Below are 21,848 nucleotides of genomic sequence, written 5' to 3'. Positions count from 1 at the left end.
CTGCTCACACTGGCACACTGGAGCCCTAGGTCTGAGAACTTTACTTGACGAACGCACGTATGTCTCCTTCCTCATTCATTCCTGCACTTGTTCTCTTACGCGCTGAGCAGTAGCAATCTCATGGTGAGGAATTCCACGTGAACCCTTTGCAAGTTTTGTCCAGAGCATTTCCCATCAATGTTACTTCTATCTACTTTAAAGCATACTGCCTATGGCTAGATTGCCTATAAATCAAGGTATTTTTGACCAACTGGTAGGCATATTCCAATATAGGAGAGTCTGTAATCCTGTTGACTGAACCAGTAAGGAGAAAGACGCATCAGAAGAGGGCGTGGGCACAGCTAATTCGTAGGATGTGGGATAAGGAAAGCTGGGGAGGACTAGGGAGGGCAGTGATGTAACAGGTGAGGAAACAGTCGTGTTCAGTAAGTTAGCTCCAGTTTACTTTTAAAGTTACAGTCCTGATATAAGATGCCTTGGAAACTGTGTTTGGTTGGTTCTTTTGTTGTGAATTTAGGAATCATTTTTATTGGATAGAACACACAAATTTTAAGTGTACCACTGAAAGTTTTGACAGAGGCACATGTTCAACCCCTAACCCCTATCAAGCTAGAGCATGCCCATCACTTCTTGTTTTCTCAGGTTACTTGGTACAATTTTTGTGATGATAATACAAAATACTTTAAACGATACTACTTTATTCAGGGAAGGTCATATGTGGTGTGCTCAATCACTTATAGCCAGTATAAAACAAATTTTCATTGCTAAATTCCTCAAAACCTTTACCATTTCTCTTTTGTAAAAATTTATTTGAGACAGAGAAAGAGGCAGAGAGAGAACGGGCATGCTAGTGCCTCCAGCCGCTACAAATGAATGCTAGACGCATAGGCCACTGTGCATCTGGCTCACATGGGTCCTTCGGCTTCATAGGAAAATGCCTTAACTGCTAAGCCACCTATCTCTCCAGCCCCAAATCTTTACCATTTTTATAGCAAGGGAGCTAATGCAGAAATTTTTAAAACTTCAAAGTGTGTCTTAGGGCATACCAAAGCTCACTCACACACGTCAGCAAAGACAACAGTCCACTACAATGCTGCCCAGAGCGTCATAGTAACGCCAAGAAATACGCAGCATGATTTGCTGGCATGGAGAAGATGGAGCCTTCCATCCTACTGAATTTCCTCTCTTTAATAATTTCTACCTTTTGTATGTCATTCAGAAGATAGGTCACATTGTATTTTCTAAGAATGCGCTAACTTATAGATAGTAATTTGTCAAAAATCTTGAGGAATTCTTGCTTACAAAAGAGCACACTGGTGATAGGAATGAAAACATGGCAGGTTAGAGAGCAATGTGCAGGTGGCTGTCACCTGCAGGGCAGATGCATGTGGGCACTAATATGCATGCAGGTCGGGGAAAGTACCTTCAGCAAAGACTGTTTTTGACTTTCCCTTTTCTTCTCCTCTTCTTTTTTGGCTACAACAGATGCCACACGCCTTTCTTCTTCCTAGGAAACAAATTTTATAAAAGAAAGTATTATGAGGTACTTAAATATTTTTTAATCTAACATTTTTGGTTCTAGAAAGAGTATTCTAGCAAAAAAAAAAAAAAAAATGCCCTTGAAGAAAACGTTACATTTCTTTACACATTCTTTTTATCCACAAATTCCAAAATAATTGTGAGTTCTTAAGTCCACTAACTCTGGAGTTGAGTTAAATCTAGCTCATTAATACAAACAAGAAGGAAGGAAGAGAAAGGGGCAACCAGATTATCTTACTTTTCCTTACACAAGTTTCCCTTGAAGTTTTTCTCCATACTTCAATAAAGCAGGAATCATGAAAACTCTTTTATGTTCACAGAACTTTTAAAATGATAATCCTGATCTCAGCATGCGAATTTAAACATTACAATTTCTGTGCAGTGTTTTAAGTTTTTTTTTGGTTTGTTTTTTGGTTTTTCAAGTTAGGGTCTCACTCTAGCCCAGGCTGACCTGGAATTCACTCTGCAATCTCAGGGTGGCCTCGAGCTCATGACAACCCTCCTACCTCTGCCTCCCAAGTGCTGGGATTAAAGGTGGAAGTTGCAATCTGTATACACAGTCTGAACCAATTAATCTTAAATTTTTCATTACCAAAAAGTTTGCAGACTGAAAATGATGTCACAATTGGAAAAAAACAATTTCTTTCTAAAATATTTGGCTGGCAATGTCTTCGGAGATCAATAATAACAAAAAAAGACCAAAAGGTAACTTAGCAGAACTCTTATAAATGAAAGATTACAAGAAGTAAAACTTAATTCAACCGTGGGGATATTCAATAGCAGATTATACACGCTGAAAGAGAGTATCACTTAACTAAAAAAAGATCAGGGGGAAATTTTCTGTATATTTTCATATATCCTACACCTCTCCACCATAGCACTTAGCCTGTGAGACATTAATTATCTCTGGCATTGTTCTACCCACCTTCTACCCCACAGAGTAAGTTCGATGGATGTATGGATCCTAGAATGCAGGAAATACTCAATAAACGCATACTTGTGGACTGAAGTCATGAACATATGTCCATGTTCAACAATTTCATCAAACTCAGAGCTGAATGAAATGGTAGTCATGTCTGGAGCTTCTGGTCTATTTGCATGCTGCCCATTTGCTCTCCTCCTGGAAGTCCTTGAAGTTAGGTATGGGCAGCCATGCGACTTGCTTTGGCCAACATCAAATACACAAAAGTGATGCGGATTTACTTCTGAGTGGAGACTTTCCAAGACAACACATGACAGAGCCGTCCTCCCTCTGCCCTCACTGTGCACGTGCAGAGTTCTAGATGATGGGCATATAGAAGGCAGGAGACTTGGCATGAAGACAACACAGAACAAGGGTGCCAGCTCACATGCCAAAGCCACGTAGGTTAATATCAGCCTAAAGTAAACTATGTGGTTTCATCATCCACAAAGCTTTTTTCATTTTTGATTTTCAAGGTAGGGTCTCACTCTAGCCCAGGCTGACCTGGAATTCACTATGTAGTCTCAGGGTGGCCTCGAACTCACAGCCATCCTCCTACTCCTGCCCCTGAGTACTGGAATTAAAGGCGTGCGCCACCACACCTGGCTCCGCATAACTTATACCATAGCACAATCTACTGTTCTCACCAATACCTGTTGTATTAGAACGAAGGGAGGTGGAAAGGGCATGAATACGTAGCCTACAAGCAAAGAACTACATGAAAAATAGTCAAATGCAAACCATCACCATGTAAAACAACAAGAAAACTGGCAACACACCCCTTGAAGATTTACTTTCTGACATGAGGAAGTCAGGCTGGCATGGCAGCATGGCGTGCCTGTAATCCCAGAGCTTTGGAAACTGAGGCAAGTTGCAGGTTTGAGGCCAGCCTGGGCTGCAAAGCAGGATTCTATATCATGAGGAACTGAGGCTACCCTGAAAGGTCACTGGCACGTATAGAGTAACATGACCAGTGATGAAGAACAGGATGGAAACCATGGCGAGACATGGAAACTGCAGTAATTTTTTAAATGGAGATACCATGTTTATTTCTCTATGTTTAGAGAGATGGAAAATGACAGGTTAGAATTCAGTAGCAATACCCCACATGACTTAATTATTTATAAAGGGAATGAAAATCTAAGGTGATTTTTAAAATAAACTTAAAGTGTCTGTTATAATATGAGGATTCTTAATTTTAAAAACTAAATAGATATGGGAAGAATTAGCTATGAAAAATAATCAGCACTTTGTTTTTTACCTCCAAAAAATAACTGGCTTGAGAATTACACTAATGCATTTATTTAGTCTGTACTGCTTGGTACTTCAGTGTCTAAAATACTTTAGTAAACATTTTTTTTTTTTTTTTGAGAAAGGAAAAAAGACACCGATGCTCTGAGTGTTGATGCATCTGTGAGATGTGAACTAGAAACAGACTAGTTATTCCAGAGCTGGTTTTGCACAGTACTGGAAACTGTACGGATCACGCACGACACATGCTTCAGGGATGATCTCATCAGATTTTCAGAAAGAATTTGAGCTTCTATTAAAGGCAGTAGGGCTTTAAAAGGGAATCTAAACCTTGGAAAACTGGATTTGTACCAAATCCAGTTAAATTCTTGGTGTTTTTAAGGAATTTTTACATTTGATGGCTATATTTTAGCCCAGATAATTCTAGATAACTAAATTCAGAAAAAAATAAAGTTCTAATGTTGAAGAAGGTAAAATGCTGACACCTTTAATAATATACTTTAGAATAGATAGTTATAAACAATCACTGTTTCCATTCATACAAAATACTGAAACAGACTAAAATCACAGGGCTTTGCATAATACTGGCTTCATCCACATGTTTTCATGAATGATAGAGGAGAGAAAAACAATTATAGCAAAACAGACAAGGGACTAGTTGGGCAGAAGACGGGTGTTCAGTGGAGGGAGTTGAGGAAGGGGGAACACAAGAGGGTGGTGGGAGGGCATTATTACCAGGGTACACTGTGTGCATATATGAAAGCTTAATACAAGACAAAAACTCACAAGTTTTTGTTCTTAGTCTAGAAAAGATCACCAATATTTTAAACTCAATCTCTTTAAACACTGAAAAAGGATGTTTTCCAGGGTATTAAACTTAGAAGCTGCATTACCTGACCTCTATGGGCCCTATCATATTAGCTGTCAAGAACTAGGAGGTAGGAAGCTAGAACATGGTGGTTATGTTGATGGTACCAATTTCAACACTGGCACCACAGTCTGAGTTCAAGAAAACAGTTTATTTCTTCATTATGCAAACAGCATTGCCTCTGCGTGCAGCACAGGCTGAGCACTCCTGGGTGCTACAGTGAGGCATCTTCAGCTAGACCCGAGTTTCCACAGTGACCATCACATGTGTAAAAGCATAAAGAATCATAAAAGCACTGGCTTTAAATGCTCCTGCCTGGAAATGATATACATTACTGCTGCTCACATTTCATTAGCCAAAGCAAGTTACATGACCACATGAAACTTCAGAGGGAAATAGAAATACCATCTTCCACATGTCAAAGAGAGAAGAAATGCATCTACAACCAGCATTAGAAAAGTCTGTCACAACAGGAAGTAACTTTTATCTGACATGAAATAAAACTTTGGGGGAGTGTCAATTGTAAGCAAGTTCACATTAAGCAAACTAAATGTGCAATTGAGGTAAAAACTTTGATACTATTTCTCTTTAAAAATTGTGAGACTTGCTGAGTGTGGCACATGCCTTTAATTGCAACACTAAGAAGGCAGAGGTAGGAGAATTGCTGTGAGTTATAAGCCACCCTGAGACTACAGAGTGAATTCCAGGTTAGCCTGGGCTAGAGCAAGACTCTACCTAAAAAAAAAATTTAAAAATTGTGAGACTTGTAATTGCTTGCCTTCCCAAATGCTACCTTAGACAGAAAAGGAGAAAGCTTTGGCTTCCAGCATTTTCTGAAGGATGGTCTTTGCTCTACCTCCTCAAGCTTCATCTTTCTCTTTTCTGATCGGTTGTGAAACACTGATGAAGACCACTACAACATCTTCTTTCCCCCTTCTTCATTCACTGACCAAACTAAGTGTCCAGCAAATGCTACAGACTATTGCCACTGTCTAAAACTTATATTACAGTCTAGGTGTAATCTGACCATGAAAGAAAACAAATGGAGGATTGTCTCTGTTTCCTGATTTACTTGTTTTTATAAGTGAGTATCATTGAAAGCCACAGTAACATAACAGCCAGATTCACAGTCATCTTGATTTGAACTTTCCACTTCCCATATGCTGCTCTCTCATCTCCTGTAACTCTATGCTTATATTAAGGAATCTGGTCTACTTACTGCTATGGGTAAAATCCAACAATTTCAATTTATCCATTTTTTTTTTTATCTTGCTAAATTCTTCTTACTCTGCTGGAAAAGAACTCACCAAACCTTCTCTGTAAAAGGACAGATACCAAATACAAAAGGCTTTGTGGATTATATATGATCTCTACCTCATATTTTTCTTTGCTTTCCTTCCCCTTCAATTTTACAACATTTTAAAACTATTAAAGACAATTCTTCACTTGTCAGCCAAAGACAGACTAGGGCAGATTTGGCCTGAAGCTGTCATTTGCCAAGCCCTGCCCTAGACTGTGGAGCTACTTTTGGGTTCTCATTCAATCAGCTAATACATCTGTAACTTCTCTAGTTTCCGTCATTCTAACACTTTACCAGAATAGCAGCAATGCTTCTTATTTAGACTTTAACCTACATGTTGGACAGAATGAGCCTGAGGAAAAGCCCTCATGGCCTCTCAGTGAGTTTCTAACAATTCCTTTGCGTTCTGTAGATGAATGCAAATCAACAGCCTGCTTTACCATGCTGTTAACTTCACTCCAAGTGGTGACCTACCTGCTAGAGGTAGGCAAAGCGTGCGTGCTTGTGATCCTGGCACTGGGGAAGCAAGACAGCTGCGTCCCTGGAGCCCGCTGGCCAGCCAGTCTAACCTAGTTGGCATGTTTGAGGATGGTGAGAGACCTTGTTTTAAAAACAGCGGAGAGTGTCTGAGACATGACGCTTGAGGTTGTTCTCTGACCTGCACATGCGTGCATACACATGTGCACACACAAACTTCGCCAAACATTTTAAGTACCAAAACACTTATTTCCTGCTTTAAGAGGCTCTATTAGTAATTAGCTTGATTTAATTACCACATGTTATATGCAAGCCTTGTAGCTATATCCCACAGATATGTCAGTTAAAAAGTCTCAGATGGGGTGGGGAAGACGGCTCAGCGGATAAGCCACGTGAGGACTAATGCTGCGTGGGACACATGTCTGTGATCCCAGTGGACCTACAGCACCTTGGGAGCCGGTCAGCTGCCTAGCTTGGCAAGTGCAGCAGAGGATATGAGACCCTTCCTCAAACAAGGTGTCTGCACGACCACAATACGAGGGAGTTGGCTCTCACCTCCACACGCATGCCCAAAAGCACACACGTGCACCACAGAACATCTGAACTAAGAAGGGGACTCACTGGGAAGAAAAGGATGAGTGCAAGTGGGCAGTATTGGGGTGAGTATGATCAAAGTGCACTCTGTACATGGTAGAAAAATATCACAAACAAATCTGTTATTACTAATATATTCTAATTTTTACAAAGCTAAGACAATGTTTGAAATAGGAACTTCACTGTGTTTGGCAGGAATTACTGTTAGTGAGCTCATGCTGCCTCCTAGTGATGCCTTCCTGAAGTACGCGCGGACCGGCGGTCAGTGACGCAGCCTTCCGGAAGCGGTCACAAAGAGTCTTTCAGTGAGCCAGGCTGGATTTCCTGCTGGGGATTTGTCTGCTTTCCTTCTGTCATAAGAAGGCCGGCTCACTCGTCTTGCCTTTCTGCTATTCTGCTCTTCCACACCACGTTCGGGGACAACAGCTAAGCGCAGCAGCTGGACGCAGAGCTCCAGGTCAAGGGCTGAGATGCTCCAGCCCATAGGCCAAGGCCACCTTGCCCCTTACTTTGTAAGTACACTTTTACCTGAACAAAGCCACATCTATTTATTTATGTATTGTCCACATCTGTTGTTGCAGAGCAGAGGTTGAATGATTTACTTCCAGGTCCTTTTAAAAGTCTGTCAATTTCTGTTCTAGATGGGCCTGGACTCAAGCCTGTAGGAGGCTTGACTTTCACCACTAGTTTTTGTTAATGTCTATCCTATTCTCAGACTCAAGCCCATTGTTCCTTGATTGGATCTGAAAACAAGGTGGGAGCTGAGGGTGACCACAGGCAGCACCATGAATTCACTGGCATGTTGAACTATTTGCCAGCCATCCTACATGCCCATGAGATCACTGAGCATAAATAAAAACTGCATGCACTGGGAAGCTGGCATAGCAAGTCTGAATCAACCTAGCTGCAGTATGCACATCAAAATTAGCACAGTCTAGGAGAGAAAAAAGGAAGTGGCAGTTTGGTATATTTATTTTCTATTCATTTAAACAAACAAACAATTAAAATAAGAGTGGGATGTAATGAACCAAAGTCAGGCAAGTCTATTCATTACAGAACTTCTTTGAGCCAATGATATGCTAATATTGGTTGCCTACCTAAAAGGAGGGTGTTATATGTCGTATTGCCCTTAAATCAACTGCCCTATCAAAATGTCTCCATCTAGGGTACATACAATAGAGATAGAATGAACAAGAGATAGCTGCTATGGGAGGTACAATACCTTTGTCACCAACAACTATATCCATTACTACCATCACAGCTGCTGAGGAGCCTCACACTCATCTACAGTTTTATTCTGTTACGAATTATTCAACAGAGTAGGATTAAGATTTCTATTTTACTTGAAGGAAGATGAGATGAAGACAGACTGAGCACAGGGCTGGGGGCATGGCTCAGTCAGTGAAGCACTTACTGAGCAAGCAGGAGGACTTCACTTTGACCTCCAGAACTCACATGCGGTGGCGCCCCTGGTAATCCCAGAGCTGGGCAGGAGGGGACAGGCCGACCTCCGAGGTTTGCCCATTGGTCTCAACTAACTGGAGAGCTCTTGGTCAATTTCTGAAAAGGTGGACAATGTTCCTGAAGAATGACACTTGAGTTTGTCCTCTGACCTGCACATGCACACACATGTACTGTACATTCACACGTGCACATGCATGAACACACACACATAAACTGAGTCAAGTGCTAAAGGTGGCATGATTAAAAGGTGGTCACACCAGGATTCTGACTGTAGTCCGGCACTGGCATCCAGACTCTCACAGTTATATGATGTCTGTCACTCAAGGAAGTTCTGACTCTGCACTCCAAAGTAAAGTATTAGCTGGATATTACAATATTAGCTGGAAATATTAGCCTATTCAATGAAATTAAAAATAGGGTAGATGGTAAAATCTTTGTAATTATAATTACCACGTATATGGTTACAATAACCCATATATTTTTACTTATTTGTGAAAGAGAGGTATGAGTGAGTCAGTACGGGCACATCAGGGCTTCTTGCCCCTGTCAAATGAACTCCAGAAGCAATTGCCACTTTGTGCATCTGGTTTTACGTGGGTACTGGAGAACCGAACCTGGGTCAGCAGACTTTGCAAGCAAGTGCCTTTAACCACTGAGCAATCTCCCCAGCCCCGTAGTTTTGTAATTAAACATAAGATGCATTCTGAGTGAGGCCCAGGTGCGCTGACTCCCCACAGCAGGGAGCGCAGTGCACGGCAGGAGACTCACCGTGACTCTCTTCATATCGAGCTGGCGCAGCTGCGTCATATTCTGCAGGACCGTGTGTTTGTACCATGACTCTTGAGCTAGTGGATTGCCATCAAAAGTGATGTCTGAGAGGGAAGTGGAGTCAGCAAGGCAGGAAACACTGTCAAAACTGCAGGAGAGACAGAAACCACTGTGTTACTCTGAGGCCTTTCAAATAAAACTTTCTACTTTTTAATAGACTTGTTTTTTTTAAAAAAAATTTATTGTTAGTTGGTTTGTTTTACACAGAATCTTGATAGTAGTCCTGGTTGAACTGGAATTCATTATGTACACCAGGCTGACCTCAAGCTTGCAACAATTCTCCTGCTTCTGATTTCTAAGTGCTAGAATTACAAGCACATTCCATGATGTACAACCCTTTTAATAGACTTTTTAAAGTAATAATTTTAGCCTTATAGAAAAATTTAGATGGTACACAGTTTCCAAATATTCCACTCTTCCCAGTTTTCTCCATTCTTAACACCTGTATCAGTTAGTACACTCATGTGTGTGTTTGTGTGTATTTAACACTTCCTTAATTTCTGGCAGTATAAGATTTTCTCATGGGCCATGGTGGCACACTCCTTTAATCCCAGCACCTAGGAGGCAGAGGTAGGAGGATCACTGTGAGTTTGAGGCCACCCTGAAACTACACAGTGAATTTCAGGTCAGCCTGGGCTACAGTGAGATACTACCTCAAAAAAATAAAAATAAAAAGAGATTTTCTCAATTCATATATTTCTTGCTCTATTCCCAGAATCAGCCATTTCTCCAAGGCACTATGGCTCCTTTTTTTGTTTGTTTTGTTTTGCTTTTTCAAGGTAGGGTTTCACTCTAGCCCAAGCTGACCTGGAAATCACTATGTAGTTTCAGAGTGGCCTCAAACTCACAGTGATCCTCATATCTCTGTCTCTCAAGTGCTGGGATTAAGGGTGTGTGCCACCATACCTGGCTCATTATGGCTCCTTTTATTGGAGAATGGTATCAGAATCAAAGATCTGGGAAGAGGGTGTGTTCTTTTGTATTGTGGTATAATTCTTTTTGGCCTTCTCAACCAAGAAATATTTGTATATGTGCATATTTTGTATATTTGTATATCCTAACTTGTGTATATATAAACACGTCGATGTTTTTCTCTGTAAACATCCATGTCTATATTAAGCTAAACACAAGTTCGTACTGATGACTCCAAATCAAATCCATTACTCACAGTACCCTCCCCTTACCTGTCTGAATATTCCTATTCATAGCAAGAGAGATCTGGCTCCCACCATTCACTGCCCATTTACTAAAAGTTGTAATTCCAGCATACTCATATTAGATTTTTTTGATTGTATCTTCAGTGGGAAATTTTTAGAACTTTTTTTTAATGAGAGAGAGAGAATAGGTGTACAGAGGGCCTCTAGCCACTGCAAACAAACTCCAGATGCATTATGCCATCTTGTGCAACTGGCTGTACATAGCTACTGGAAATTGAACCTGGGTCCTTGGGCTTTTCAGGCAAGTGCCTTAACCACTAAGCTATCTCTAGCCCAGGAAAAAATTTAAAAATACTTTATTTTTATTTATTTATTCGACAGAGGAAGAGGGAGGGAGAGAGAGAGAGAGAATGGGTACTCAGGGCCTCCAGCCACTGCAAATGAACTCCAGACGCATGCACCCCCTTGTGCATCTGGCTCACATGGGTCCTGGGGAATCGAACTAGGGTCCTTTGGCTTTGTAGGCAAACGCCTTAACTGCTAAGCCATTTCTCCAGCCCCCAGGAGAATTTTTTTAATTGACAAAACTACACTATGTATGTATGGTGCCTTTTGCATTTTGTCTCATACCTAACTTCTAATGCTATGTAGGGCCAGCCCACCTCCCTTTCCTTCACGGATGTTATTTTCTGCATTAGAAACAATGTTAGATTCTCTTGTCATGACCTGCGTTCCTCTGTGGCACTTTGCATATTCTTAAATGAGTCTTTACACTTGTATACACTGAGGTTCATTCTTCAGGATGTAAACTCTCTGGGCTCTGACAAATACACACTGGCGTGTGGCTACCTTAAAGCATCATCAGAACAGTTTTCATGGCTCTAAAAATCCCTTAGGCTTTATTGATTTCAGCCTTCCTCTGCCCTGCCCACTCCCAAAGTCCTGGCAATCACGGATCTTTTTACTGTGTCTGTAGTTCTACCATTTCTAGCATATCCTGTAATGGGAATCATATACCAGTATCTAACCTTCGCAGACAGACTTCTTTCATTCTGCAATATGCATTTAACATGCATTTACCCATGCCCTTTCATGGCTTCGCAGCTCGTTTCTTCTTATGCGTGAGTAACGTGCACTGCACAAGTGTACCACTTTCTTCATTCACTTACTGGGGATGGTTGCTTCCAGATTTGGGTGCTAATAAATAAAGCTACTGTCCATGTGCATTTGGAGCTCTTTGTGTGGACATGTGTTAAGCACTTGATAAACACCAAGAGCAAGTCACTGGAACAGCTAGTCTGCTGATCTCAGCTGGGGGAGAAAGTGCCCAGTGTCCCAAGTAACTGTGCCAGCCCCACTCCTACAGCCCCGCCCTCCCAGCTCCGGTGCTTGTCAGTGTTTCTGGATTTTGCCAAACAGGTGTACAGGAGTATCGCACTGTCTTAATGACAAATTATGTTGATGCTATACCATTTGTTCATTTGTCATTTGCATATTCTCTGCATTTTCAGGTCTTTTGCCCATTTTTACACTGGCTTATTTGTTTTCTTACTGTTAAGTCTTAAAGAGTTCTTGTTTTCTGACAATTTCATACAGTATTTAATGTATTTCATACTTACTCCCATTACCCCCTCTTATCTTTCACACTCCTGCAGAACTATATTATGGATATAAGTGTTTTATCAGATGCATGTTTTATAAATACTTATTCCAGTCTCTGGCTTATCTCTTTATTCTCTTAACAGGATCTTTCCTAGAGAAGAAGTTTGTGGTCTTAGTGATATAATCATGTTAACTTTCTCTTTCATGAGCCATATTTTGGTCTTCGAAGGTTAGCTAGGTTTTCTTGTATACTTTATGGTTTTGAGATTTTAGGCTTATGATCCATTTTGAATTAATGTAATGAAAAGCATAAGACCAATTTATAAATTCATGTTTTCCTACACGGATATACAATTATTCCAGCACCATCTGTTGAAAAGATAATGCTATCCTTAGTAAGCTGACTACCTTTCGGGTGTACTGTGTGTCTTCTGCTCGGTTCCCGTGACCAGTGTGTGCAATCCTGTGCCACTGCCGTACTACCTTAACGCTGCCACAGGAAGTCGTCTTAATGTAGCTAAACACACATGAATGTCCTGTCTTACTGTGATAAGACCATGAAGTAATCACCCTCCCCTTGATAATGCTGTTGTCCCTTATCAGATTACATGTGAATAAGTGGCTTCAACTACTGGATGCCAAAACACTTAAGTGCACCATCTTGACCAGCATTAGTGTTTTATTCAATGTCTCAGCACCTCAGCCCCCAAATCCATAAAATAATGAGCTGAAATTTCTGTTGTTGTTTGCTTTCAGATAGAGTATCACGTAGGCCAGATGGCCTTGAATTTATCATCCTCCTCCTCCATCACCCCAGTGCTAAGATTATGGGCCTGTGTCACGACACGTGCTTGAGGTAAAGTGGAGATCCAACTCAGAAGCTTGTGTATTCCAAGCAGTCACTTCTCCAGGCTGAGATTTTCATGTATGTGTGTGTGTTCATGTGTGTGAGGGTCATGTGCATGTGAGGCCATGGTGCATGCACAGAGGTCAAAGAACAATTTCCAGCCATTCCTCACGTTCTACCTCACTTTGAGGCAGGTCTCTTCACTGTTCTCAGCTCTTTTTGCAAGCTTCCAGGAAACTCTCCTGTTCCTGCCTCTCCTTGCTGTAAGTACAGTGGGATGACAGAAGGCCATCACGGCTTCTGGCTTTTACCTGGGGCTCGGGGATCTGAACCCAGGAACTTGCAGCAAGAACTTTACCCACAGCCCCATCTTTTTTTTTTTAGGTTTTCATTTTGTAGGAACAAAATAATTACTTTTGAAAATAATACCCCAGAGCAGCTTGGTAAAACTTACTTATATTAGAGGTCAATGTGGCTCAAATAACTAATGTAAACACAAATGCCTAAAAATACCTTACGAGACTATATGTCGGAAATTACTTCTCTCTCAAGAAAATTAAGAAAATCTTGAAGACCAAAATATTTATGGTACAAAAAAATAACCTAGGTGATAATTATAGTTGAATCAAATTTCACAGCAAGAATAAGGTTTTACTTATTATTATATTCAAGTATTTCTTCTGTTTTCATCATATATATATATATATATATATGTTTTGTTTTTTTTTTTTCGAGGTAGGGTCTCTGGTCCAGGCTGAACTGGAATTAACTCTGTAGTCTCAGGGTGGCCTTGAACTCACAAAGATCCTCCTACCTCTGCCTCCCCAGTGCTGGGATTAAAGGCGTGCGCCACCACACCCAGCTGTTTTCATTATATTCAAGCTAAAGATGCTGATATTATCTTACATGAGAGTTTATCTTTACCAGTCTAGAAGATGAGTTCACAATTTGAATGCATACCATGGTATTTGATACATATTAGGATAATGACTTGAAGGCATTTTTAAAACAGTAAAGGAAAGTATGTGATTATAAACTTAAATTTAATAATCACTATAAGTATAAATTTGAACATTAGTATTTTCAAAACAGAATTAACAAAATTCATTTTTCCATCAGTATAGAAATCTCAGAATAGTTCCTAGTACTTGAGATGGCTGTCAAAAAGATGCCTCTCTCTTTCCTCTACAGTTGTTTACCTGAAGCTTAATTCAAATAAAAATACCAATAATTTGCAAACTGAATATACCACTACATTTTATTTCTCTGGCACTGATGCAATGAGCTAACTTACATCTCCCCTTCACAAGTCTGCTTCTCTGTAATAAGTGATGCCATCCCCATGTCAGCTACCCTTCTTTATCACTCTCTCCCAAAGACCAGGACTCAAGAATCAGCACGGGATTTCAGGCAGCAGGGGTGGAGATGGGAAGGCTAAGACCAGAATTCTAGTAAGAGGTGAAAAATAGCAAGGGGCAACATAAAAAAAATATGGCAGCAGTTTTGAGAGTAAAGAGAGGAGAAGGCTGGAGTATAGGATGGTCAGAAATTAGTAATCATATGGATATGAAATGGACAAGTTCTACAATAACATGTAGGTTTCTTTTGCAAGCCAATGACTCCAGTTGTGATTACAAGGGTTTATACTTTGTCAAGATTCATTGGACTCTACACTTGAAATGGGTGTATTTTGTTACATGTAAATAATTTTTAGCAACATGATTCAGAGAGAATTGAGACTATACTATAAGAATGCACAGGAGCTGGGGAGATGGCTCAGAGGTGAGTGGTGCTGTGCAAGGCTGAGGGCCTGAGACTACTGAAGTTCCATTCCCTACATCCAGGGATGTGGCCATGCTGTCTAGAATCCTAATCCTGCTGGGGTGGAGGCCAGAAAATCTCTGGGGCTTGCTGACTGAGTGGGAGACTGCCTCAAGCAAACAGGTGGGTGAGTCAAAGGAGGACAACTGACGTCCCCTACACCTCCACACACATGCACACAGGGCAGTCATTTGCATACATATGCAAGTACAAATGCTGCCATACACATCACATATACTCTATACACCCACGTACATACGCTACCATACACATCACATCACACGTACTCTACACACATACACATGCCAAAACAACAAAAATGCAGTTGCTAGATCAACTTTTCATCTCTTTTATCTGCAACCCTGTCACCTGGTGGCCAGAAGCTAACAGGATGTATTTCAAAAGAGTTCATTAGGTTTTCCTCCAAGTACCACATATCCTCATTTCTACCTTAAGATAGTCACTAATGAGATAAGCAAAGGCGACAGCAGATGATGATCTGTATTGAAGACCACAGCCCACAATGGCCTGGCTTAACTAGAAGAATTAAAATATAAGCTTCCTGGGACCACAAGGTACGACGACACCATCCTGAAGCCCAGCGCTGGAGCTACTTGTGCAGTCAGAATGCAGTAAGGCTGGGCGAACCAACAAGAGCATGAGGGAGCAGGGTTCCCAAGGGCTCAGGAGTGAAAGACGTGAGTACATGAATGTGGCCGGGTGGTTCTTAGAATTCCTATGTGAAGGATAGCATGCATCCCAAGACCTATGACAACACTGCTCAGGCTGGCATGCTCAGCAATGGAAACAATAAACCCCGAGGTGTGGGAAGTGGGATTCTCATGTAACTATGCACAGGTTCTAAGTGCATTCTTATTCACTGCTTCTTCACAAACAGGCTGCAAACAAGCGACGATTTGTTTCTTATTAGTAGGTATAAATTAAAGTAAAGTTATAACTGTTCTCAGCCCTAGGTCTCAAGTATTTGAGGAAGAGATAAATCTGGCATAATGATCACCTATTGGGAGAATGGGTGGTACCATACACAAAACGAAATCATATTTCTTAACAATACATTTACTTATTTGTAAGCAGAGAGAGATGGAAAGAGAGACAAAAGAGAGAATGGCTATGCCAGGGCCTCCAGCCACTGCAAGCAAACTCCAGATGCATGTGCCACCTCATGTATCTGGCTTTATGTGGGTACTGGGGAATGTACGCAAGTCATTAGGCTTTGCAGGCAAGCCTCTTAACTACTAGGCCATCTCTCCAGCCCCCTAGAAGACATCTTGATCAAGTATAAAACATTCCTGTATGTGGGGTGGAGAACAGCATACTCAGTGACCGCAGACATCTAAGAGGCCTGCCGATGCCACTATGATCCATTCCTGAATGCAAACATCACACAACAGGCACGAGGGGTGGGGAAAGCACTGCGCTTACAGGCAGGTACTGTCCTTGCCAGGGCTCCTAGTCAGCTGCTGCTGTTGACACCCACACTGACACCGATGAATAGTCCCACTAAAATAACAATAAATTGGTTTTTGGTCCAGAAGATTCCTCACAGGAGGATTTCATTTTCATCTGTAAGGCATTTGACCAGTAAACAAACACACCAGACATTCCTAGAAGCACTCTGTCAAAGTACACAGATTTTAAAGACACTGTCTAAGCAAATAAAATGTACTCAAGTACAAACACAGCCTAATAAAAGAGTATTATGTCACCTAACTGAAAAAAAAAAATCAAAATCAGACTGCTTAAAAAGATATGTAACCTGGAAACAGAACAGTGCATACAGTGTTTGCTTTTAAGAATCTTTCTGTGTTTCTCTTTCCCTCTCATCTTCCTTTCAACTCTCTCTTCCTCTCTTTCTCCTTTCCTGAAGAACACTAAGTTGTTTTTCTTTTTAGAATACAAAGAATGGAAAAAACTTTGGTCCAAAAGTTGACACTGATCTTAAAACCCAATTTTAATCTTTGTCCAGATGCCTCAGACGTGCATTCTTCCCCCAGCCTTCTCCCCCAGTGACACTTCTGCTCCCTGTCCGGGAGGGAACTGACAGAAGAACATGATGTTCCTATTGTACAGAACTCACCCCTCAAAGTGAAAGGAAAACGTTTTAGTACATTTTGTGCTGACGTAGTAATACAGAGGAATAAAATAACTGTATATGTGTTTATGCTACATAAACACTAAACTAACATATTTAAATAATAGCCAAATTTGTCTAATTACACAGTTGCCACCAAGAAGTTAGGTGCTTTATAAAAGAGGGGTTTTATTCTCTTAATATCAGCAAGGTATCAGGAACTCTGGAGTAATCTTAGTGAAAATATGACTGCCTTTATATAGATCAGTGAGAATTTTACTGAATAGTTACTATGTGCCTACAGGACTAACACAGAATGTAATAGAATAAATCATGAATTGTACTCCTATGGACTATGATTGTATATACATATATATGCATAATATGTAAAACTGTTATGTATCTATATACATATATATGCAACAAACTAACTAGGACTATTTATATGAAATTATTAAAGACTTAATAAAATTTATGATTTTTAAAAATGTTTTATTTATTCATTTATTTTAGAGAGGGAAAGAAGCAGAGAATGAGAGAAAGAATGGGCCCAGCAAGGCCTCCAGCCACTGCAAACAAACTCCAGATGCATGCACCACCTTGTGCATCTGGCTTACGTGGGTCCTGGGGAATTGAACCAAGGTCCTTTGGCTTTGCAGGCAAGTGCCTTGACTGCTAAGCCATCTCTCCAGCCAAAATTTATGATTTTTAATTAAGTTTTATTGGCACACAGACATACACAATTGTTTATATGCTAGTTCTAACTTCTTTGGGATTGAACCTAGGATACTGTCACTTGGTAGGCAATCACTCTGAACCACTGAACTTTGGTCTCAGCCTTTTCTATGTTTTTATTCTTATTTTTGAGCTAGGGTCTGTAGCTCAGGATGGTCTCAAACTCTCTGTGGTTGAGGATGACCTTGAACCTCTCTCCTCCTATGCTGGGATTACTGGTGTGCATATTGTACCTGATTTATGCTGTGCTGGGGATCAAAACCAGGGCTTCACACGTGCTATGCAAGCACTCTACTGACTGACATCCCCAGCCCATATGAAGAGACATTTAAAGCAAAAAAGCACACAGTGCAAGAGTTGGCATTGTTGAGAGAATAATGAATTTAAATCAACTTCAATGAAGACATGACCACATGACCTACTCAGAAACATTGAGTGGTGAAAGAAAGATATGGAGACAGAAAAAGGAGAGAGAGAAAGGGGGAGGGGAGGAAAATGGGAGCTCAGAGGGACAAAGAAAACACTGAAATTGTCCTTTATGCTCTGAGGACTTTTGCTGAACCAAGTGAAGTCAAGCTTTGATTTGTATGATCTTCAAGGCTTAAGACAGAAGACCAAGCTTAGGAGCCACCCAAGCTAGAGAATCTAGCCCCCAAAGGGCTAGCCCCTCAAGATGGGGATAAAACGGTAATGAACTTCCCTACCTCTTGCTCCAGAAATATCATCTATCTCAACAGGTGGAGCACAAAAAGGGAGGAAAAGTCTTTCTTGATTACTTTTAACCACAAACCACAATGCAGAGCCCAATCCCAAACTGAATGGGTAGCCCAGAATATTTCAAGAGCATAAATAAGCTTGTAAGAAGTCCAAGGGCACTTATGCCTATAGGAGTTTGACCAAAATGGATTAAATTCCTAAATGATTCTAAAGAAGGTCTAAAGGTCTAAATAGTACCCACAACAGCAAAACAGCTCATAGTTTCAAAAGAAAAACAGATTTATAGCAAGCAGAAACAGATAGCACATACCTATGGGCTAAGATTTCATATAAGAGAATTATCAAACATAGCATATAACTTTTTAAAAAAAATCTTAAATTTCGAGGAAAAAAAAAGAGGCTTGAAAATATGATCAAAATCCAAGTCGACTGAACAGCTATCAAGCTTCTGCAAATGACAGGTAATTACAGTGAAAATATTCAAAGAGAAAAGAACAGAAGCTCTTGAGCTGTCTTTCTTGTACTAACTGGTCTTGACAGTAACAAAATAGACAAGGAAGTTGCCTTCTGTTAAGTTGCTTTCCGCTTAAGGAAAGGAGGAATACGAGGATCGGAGATCTCCAATTTGTAATACTGGATGTCACAGTGAAACCAAATAAGGATTGTCAAGGACTAATATTTAGGTGAAAAGGTGATAGGAACCTTTATTTATCTATTTATTTTGAGATATGTGTGTGTGCATGTAGTATGAACATATGTATGCAGATGTGCATGCCCTAAACATACATGTGCAGAACCAAAGAAGAGCACAGGGTGTCCCCCTTTATCACTCTTCTGTTGGATTTCCTGACCAGAATTTCAGGCAGATTGGCTGAGCAGAGAACCCCAGTGACCCTCCTGTTTCTGTCCCCTCAGTGCTAGGGTTACAGACAAGCCTGCCACGTCCAGCTTTTTACAGAGATCAAACTCACGTCCTCACACTTGTACAGCAAGTGCTCTTAGCTGCTGAGGCATCTCCTTGGCCCCGGAACCTTCATGAGAAGTAAAGAAGCTAACAAGAGCCCAACCTATTAATCACATGAGTCAGAGTCTAACATTTCTACAGATGACAGGAGCCGGCTTGAAAATCTGAGAATTTGAGCACCAAGTGTTATTTGAGTATCATTTTATACAAATGATGATAATAAAGGAAGACAGTCCTCTTTCTGTTCCTGTATGTAATACACTTCTGCAAAAGAAGATGATTTCTGAGGGTCAAAAGTATGACTCACTCTAGTAAAGACAAATGTGTTTCCTTTTGTGTTCTGTGAGGCAGAGCCTCGCTCTATCCCTGGCTGACTTGGAACTCAAGCTATAACCCAGGCTGGACTTGAACTCACAGTAATCCTCCTACCTCAGCATCACACTGCTGGTGTTAAAGGTGCATACCACTGTGCCTGGCTGAGGCACATGCATTTAACTGCTACTTCACGCTTTAAAAAGGTAGACCTGCAAGAACGATGCCTCAGTGATAGGATGAAAGGCAGTGGGTGAGGCGGACATGGGCTACTGAGAGTGTGACACAGCGACGTGAGACAAGCAGGGGTCTGTGTGCAATGCAGTGATGTGAGCAGGCAGAGGGGCGTGTGTGTGCACGTACATGCACATACGTGCACCTAAGCTTAGCTACTCTGCACTTGGGAAGTATGAGTCTCTGTGGGTAGAAACAGAAGCTCTCATATCTAGGTCAGGTAGACAGATGGCTTCAGGAGGTGAGGGAGATTGGAACTGGAGCGCACACTCGCACAGGAAATGGGACGGGATGGGAGGACCTGAAATAAAGGGGATAGAGAACAGTGCGCTCTCACATGAATGTAAGCAGAAAATGAAGACATATATTTATTCAATATCCTGCCCAGCTTTCCTTTCCTAAGTAACAGAACTCTCCTTTCCTGTAATAAGCCCAATCCACAAACTAATGCCACCCCCTTATTCCTAGGACAGAGGGGACGTATGCCCAGGCCTGAGCATTCTGTGTGTCTGGTGTGTCCTTACTTCCAGCTGTGCACCTGACCTAATTAAAGACCCTCAAAGTCCTCTGCAGCGGTGCTTTCTAAAAGGATCTTTGTAAAATAACAACTGTGATTGAGCAGGTCTGGGGTAGCACTTGAAGTTCTGACTTCTGATGAGCTTCCCAGTGATGGAGCACTGACGGCCCAAGGACACCACTGGGACACCGAGATTTCTCAGAAACTTCCTACCAGTTTGCAGGGATGGGATACACTTCATGCCATGCCAGGACAGAGACTATGACCACCAGGCTGTTGGCTTTTCTACAAGTGGGAGCATATATGTTCTGTTCTGTCACATGGTGTGGTCTCTGTCACTAGATGATGCCCACATAGAAAACAAAAGCCATACATTTAACTTCTGTCACTCTCTACAGTGTTGCATTTGGTGAAGAATAAATGTACTTTAACAACCAGCTGGAAAGACCATGGGCTCCTGAGGTGAAAGAGATACAGAAGGTATTTTATTGAAGTGGATGAGGGCATGGAGGAGATGATCAACCAGCTACCACTACTGAGGAAAAGTGAACTATTCTCTGGACATCCTTAAGATGTTTCTAGATCTTAAACTCTGACAAGTGGTCAGCATGCACATAACCCTGGAGTGATCACTCTGGACAGCAACAAGCCAGCTCCCCTGATGTGCAAAATAGCAAACCCCCAAAGCCAGCTCAGAGACACAGAGGAGAAATGCCAGTCATGTGTCCCAGGGGAATCTCAAACTAAAAGCTATGGTCTCTAACTTGAGGACATACAAATGACATAGTCAATTTCTTCTCAAGGCAAAAGAAGAATGTTGATCAGGAAAGGACCTGAATAGATATTTTTCAAATTTTATATATATATATGTACATATATATATAAAGTGTTCATAGTACATGATGATAGAAAGATCCATGAAATTCCAATTAAAACCACAATGAGCTGAGACACTACCTAATGTTTGTTAGGATGGCTATTATTAAAAAAAAAAAAAAGACAAGGCATGGATGTTGACAAGGACGTAGAGTAGTAAAGCTTGAATCTCCAATCCCCAGCAGGCTCCTGTTTTGAACACTTGTTTCCTGGCTGGTGGAGCTAGTTTAGGAGATTGTGGGATCTTGGAAACTGGGGCCTGCCTGGCAGACGTGGCAGAAGCACATCACCAGAGACTTGTCTTTGAAGGTCTGGTTCTTCCTGCATTGATTCCTGGTCTACCACTATGTGAACAGCCTCAGCCTCTACCTGCTGCTCCAGCCACCTATGAGCAGAGCTGTTCTGCATGCTTTGCCCACCACAACCTACTTCAACCCTCTGAGACTCTAAGCCAGAGCAGACCTTTGCTCTTGTGAGCTGTTTATGTCAGGCATTGTGGCCACAGGGGCACAGAAGTGACTAATACTTGGAGAAAGGAAAGCACTGTACATTGTTGCTGGGAAGGCCACTGGCAGAGGAGATGGAGAACTGGGGCACAGTAGAGATGATTTCTGCATACAGGATGGTTTAAAGGAAAAATAAGGGAACTGAAGATTGTTATATATGCACAACGACTTTCTGCCAATCTTTCC

General features: G+C 41.2%; 1 protein-coding gene across 8 annotated transcripts in view; it reads right to left on the bottom strand.

The window, feature by feature from the left end:
• The window catches only part of Lrrc49 (leucine rich repeat containing 49), a 130,182-nt gene that overhangs the window by 47,651 nt on the left and 60,683 nt on the right, over window positions 1–21,848 (bottom strand). For all 8 annotated transcript variants that reach the window (XM_045160937.1, XM_004666722.2, XM_045160938.1 and 5 more), the window contains 2 exons: window positions 9,223–9,370; window positions 1,424–1,507 (listed from right to left, as the gene is read on the bottom strand). In XM_045160937.1, coding sequence (XP_045016872.1) covers window positions 1,424–1,507; window positions 9,223–9,370 — 232 coding nt within the window. The remainder of the gene's footprint in view (window positions 1–1,423; window positions 1,508–9,222; window positions 9,371–21,848) is intronic.

Source organism: Jaculus jaculus, chromosome 10, assembly GCF_020740685.1.
Source record: "Jaculus jaculus isolate mJacJac1 chromosome 10, mJacJac1.mat.Y.cur, whole genome shotgun sequence".
Classification (NCBI taxonomy): domain Eukaryota; kingdom Metazoa; phylum Chordata; class Mammalia; order Rodentia; family Dipodidae; genus Jaculus; species Jaculus jaculus.
Note: the sequence above shows the minus strand (reverse complement) of the source record. Positions and strands in the feature narration are given on the sequence as shown.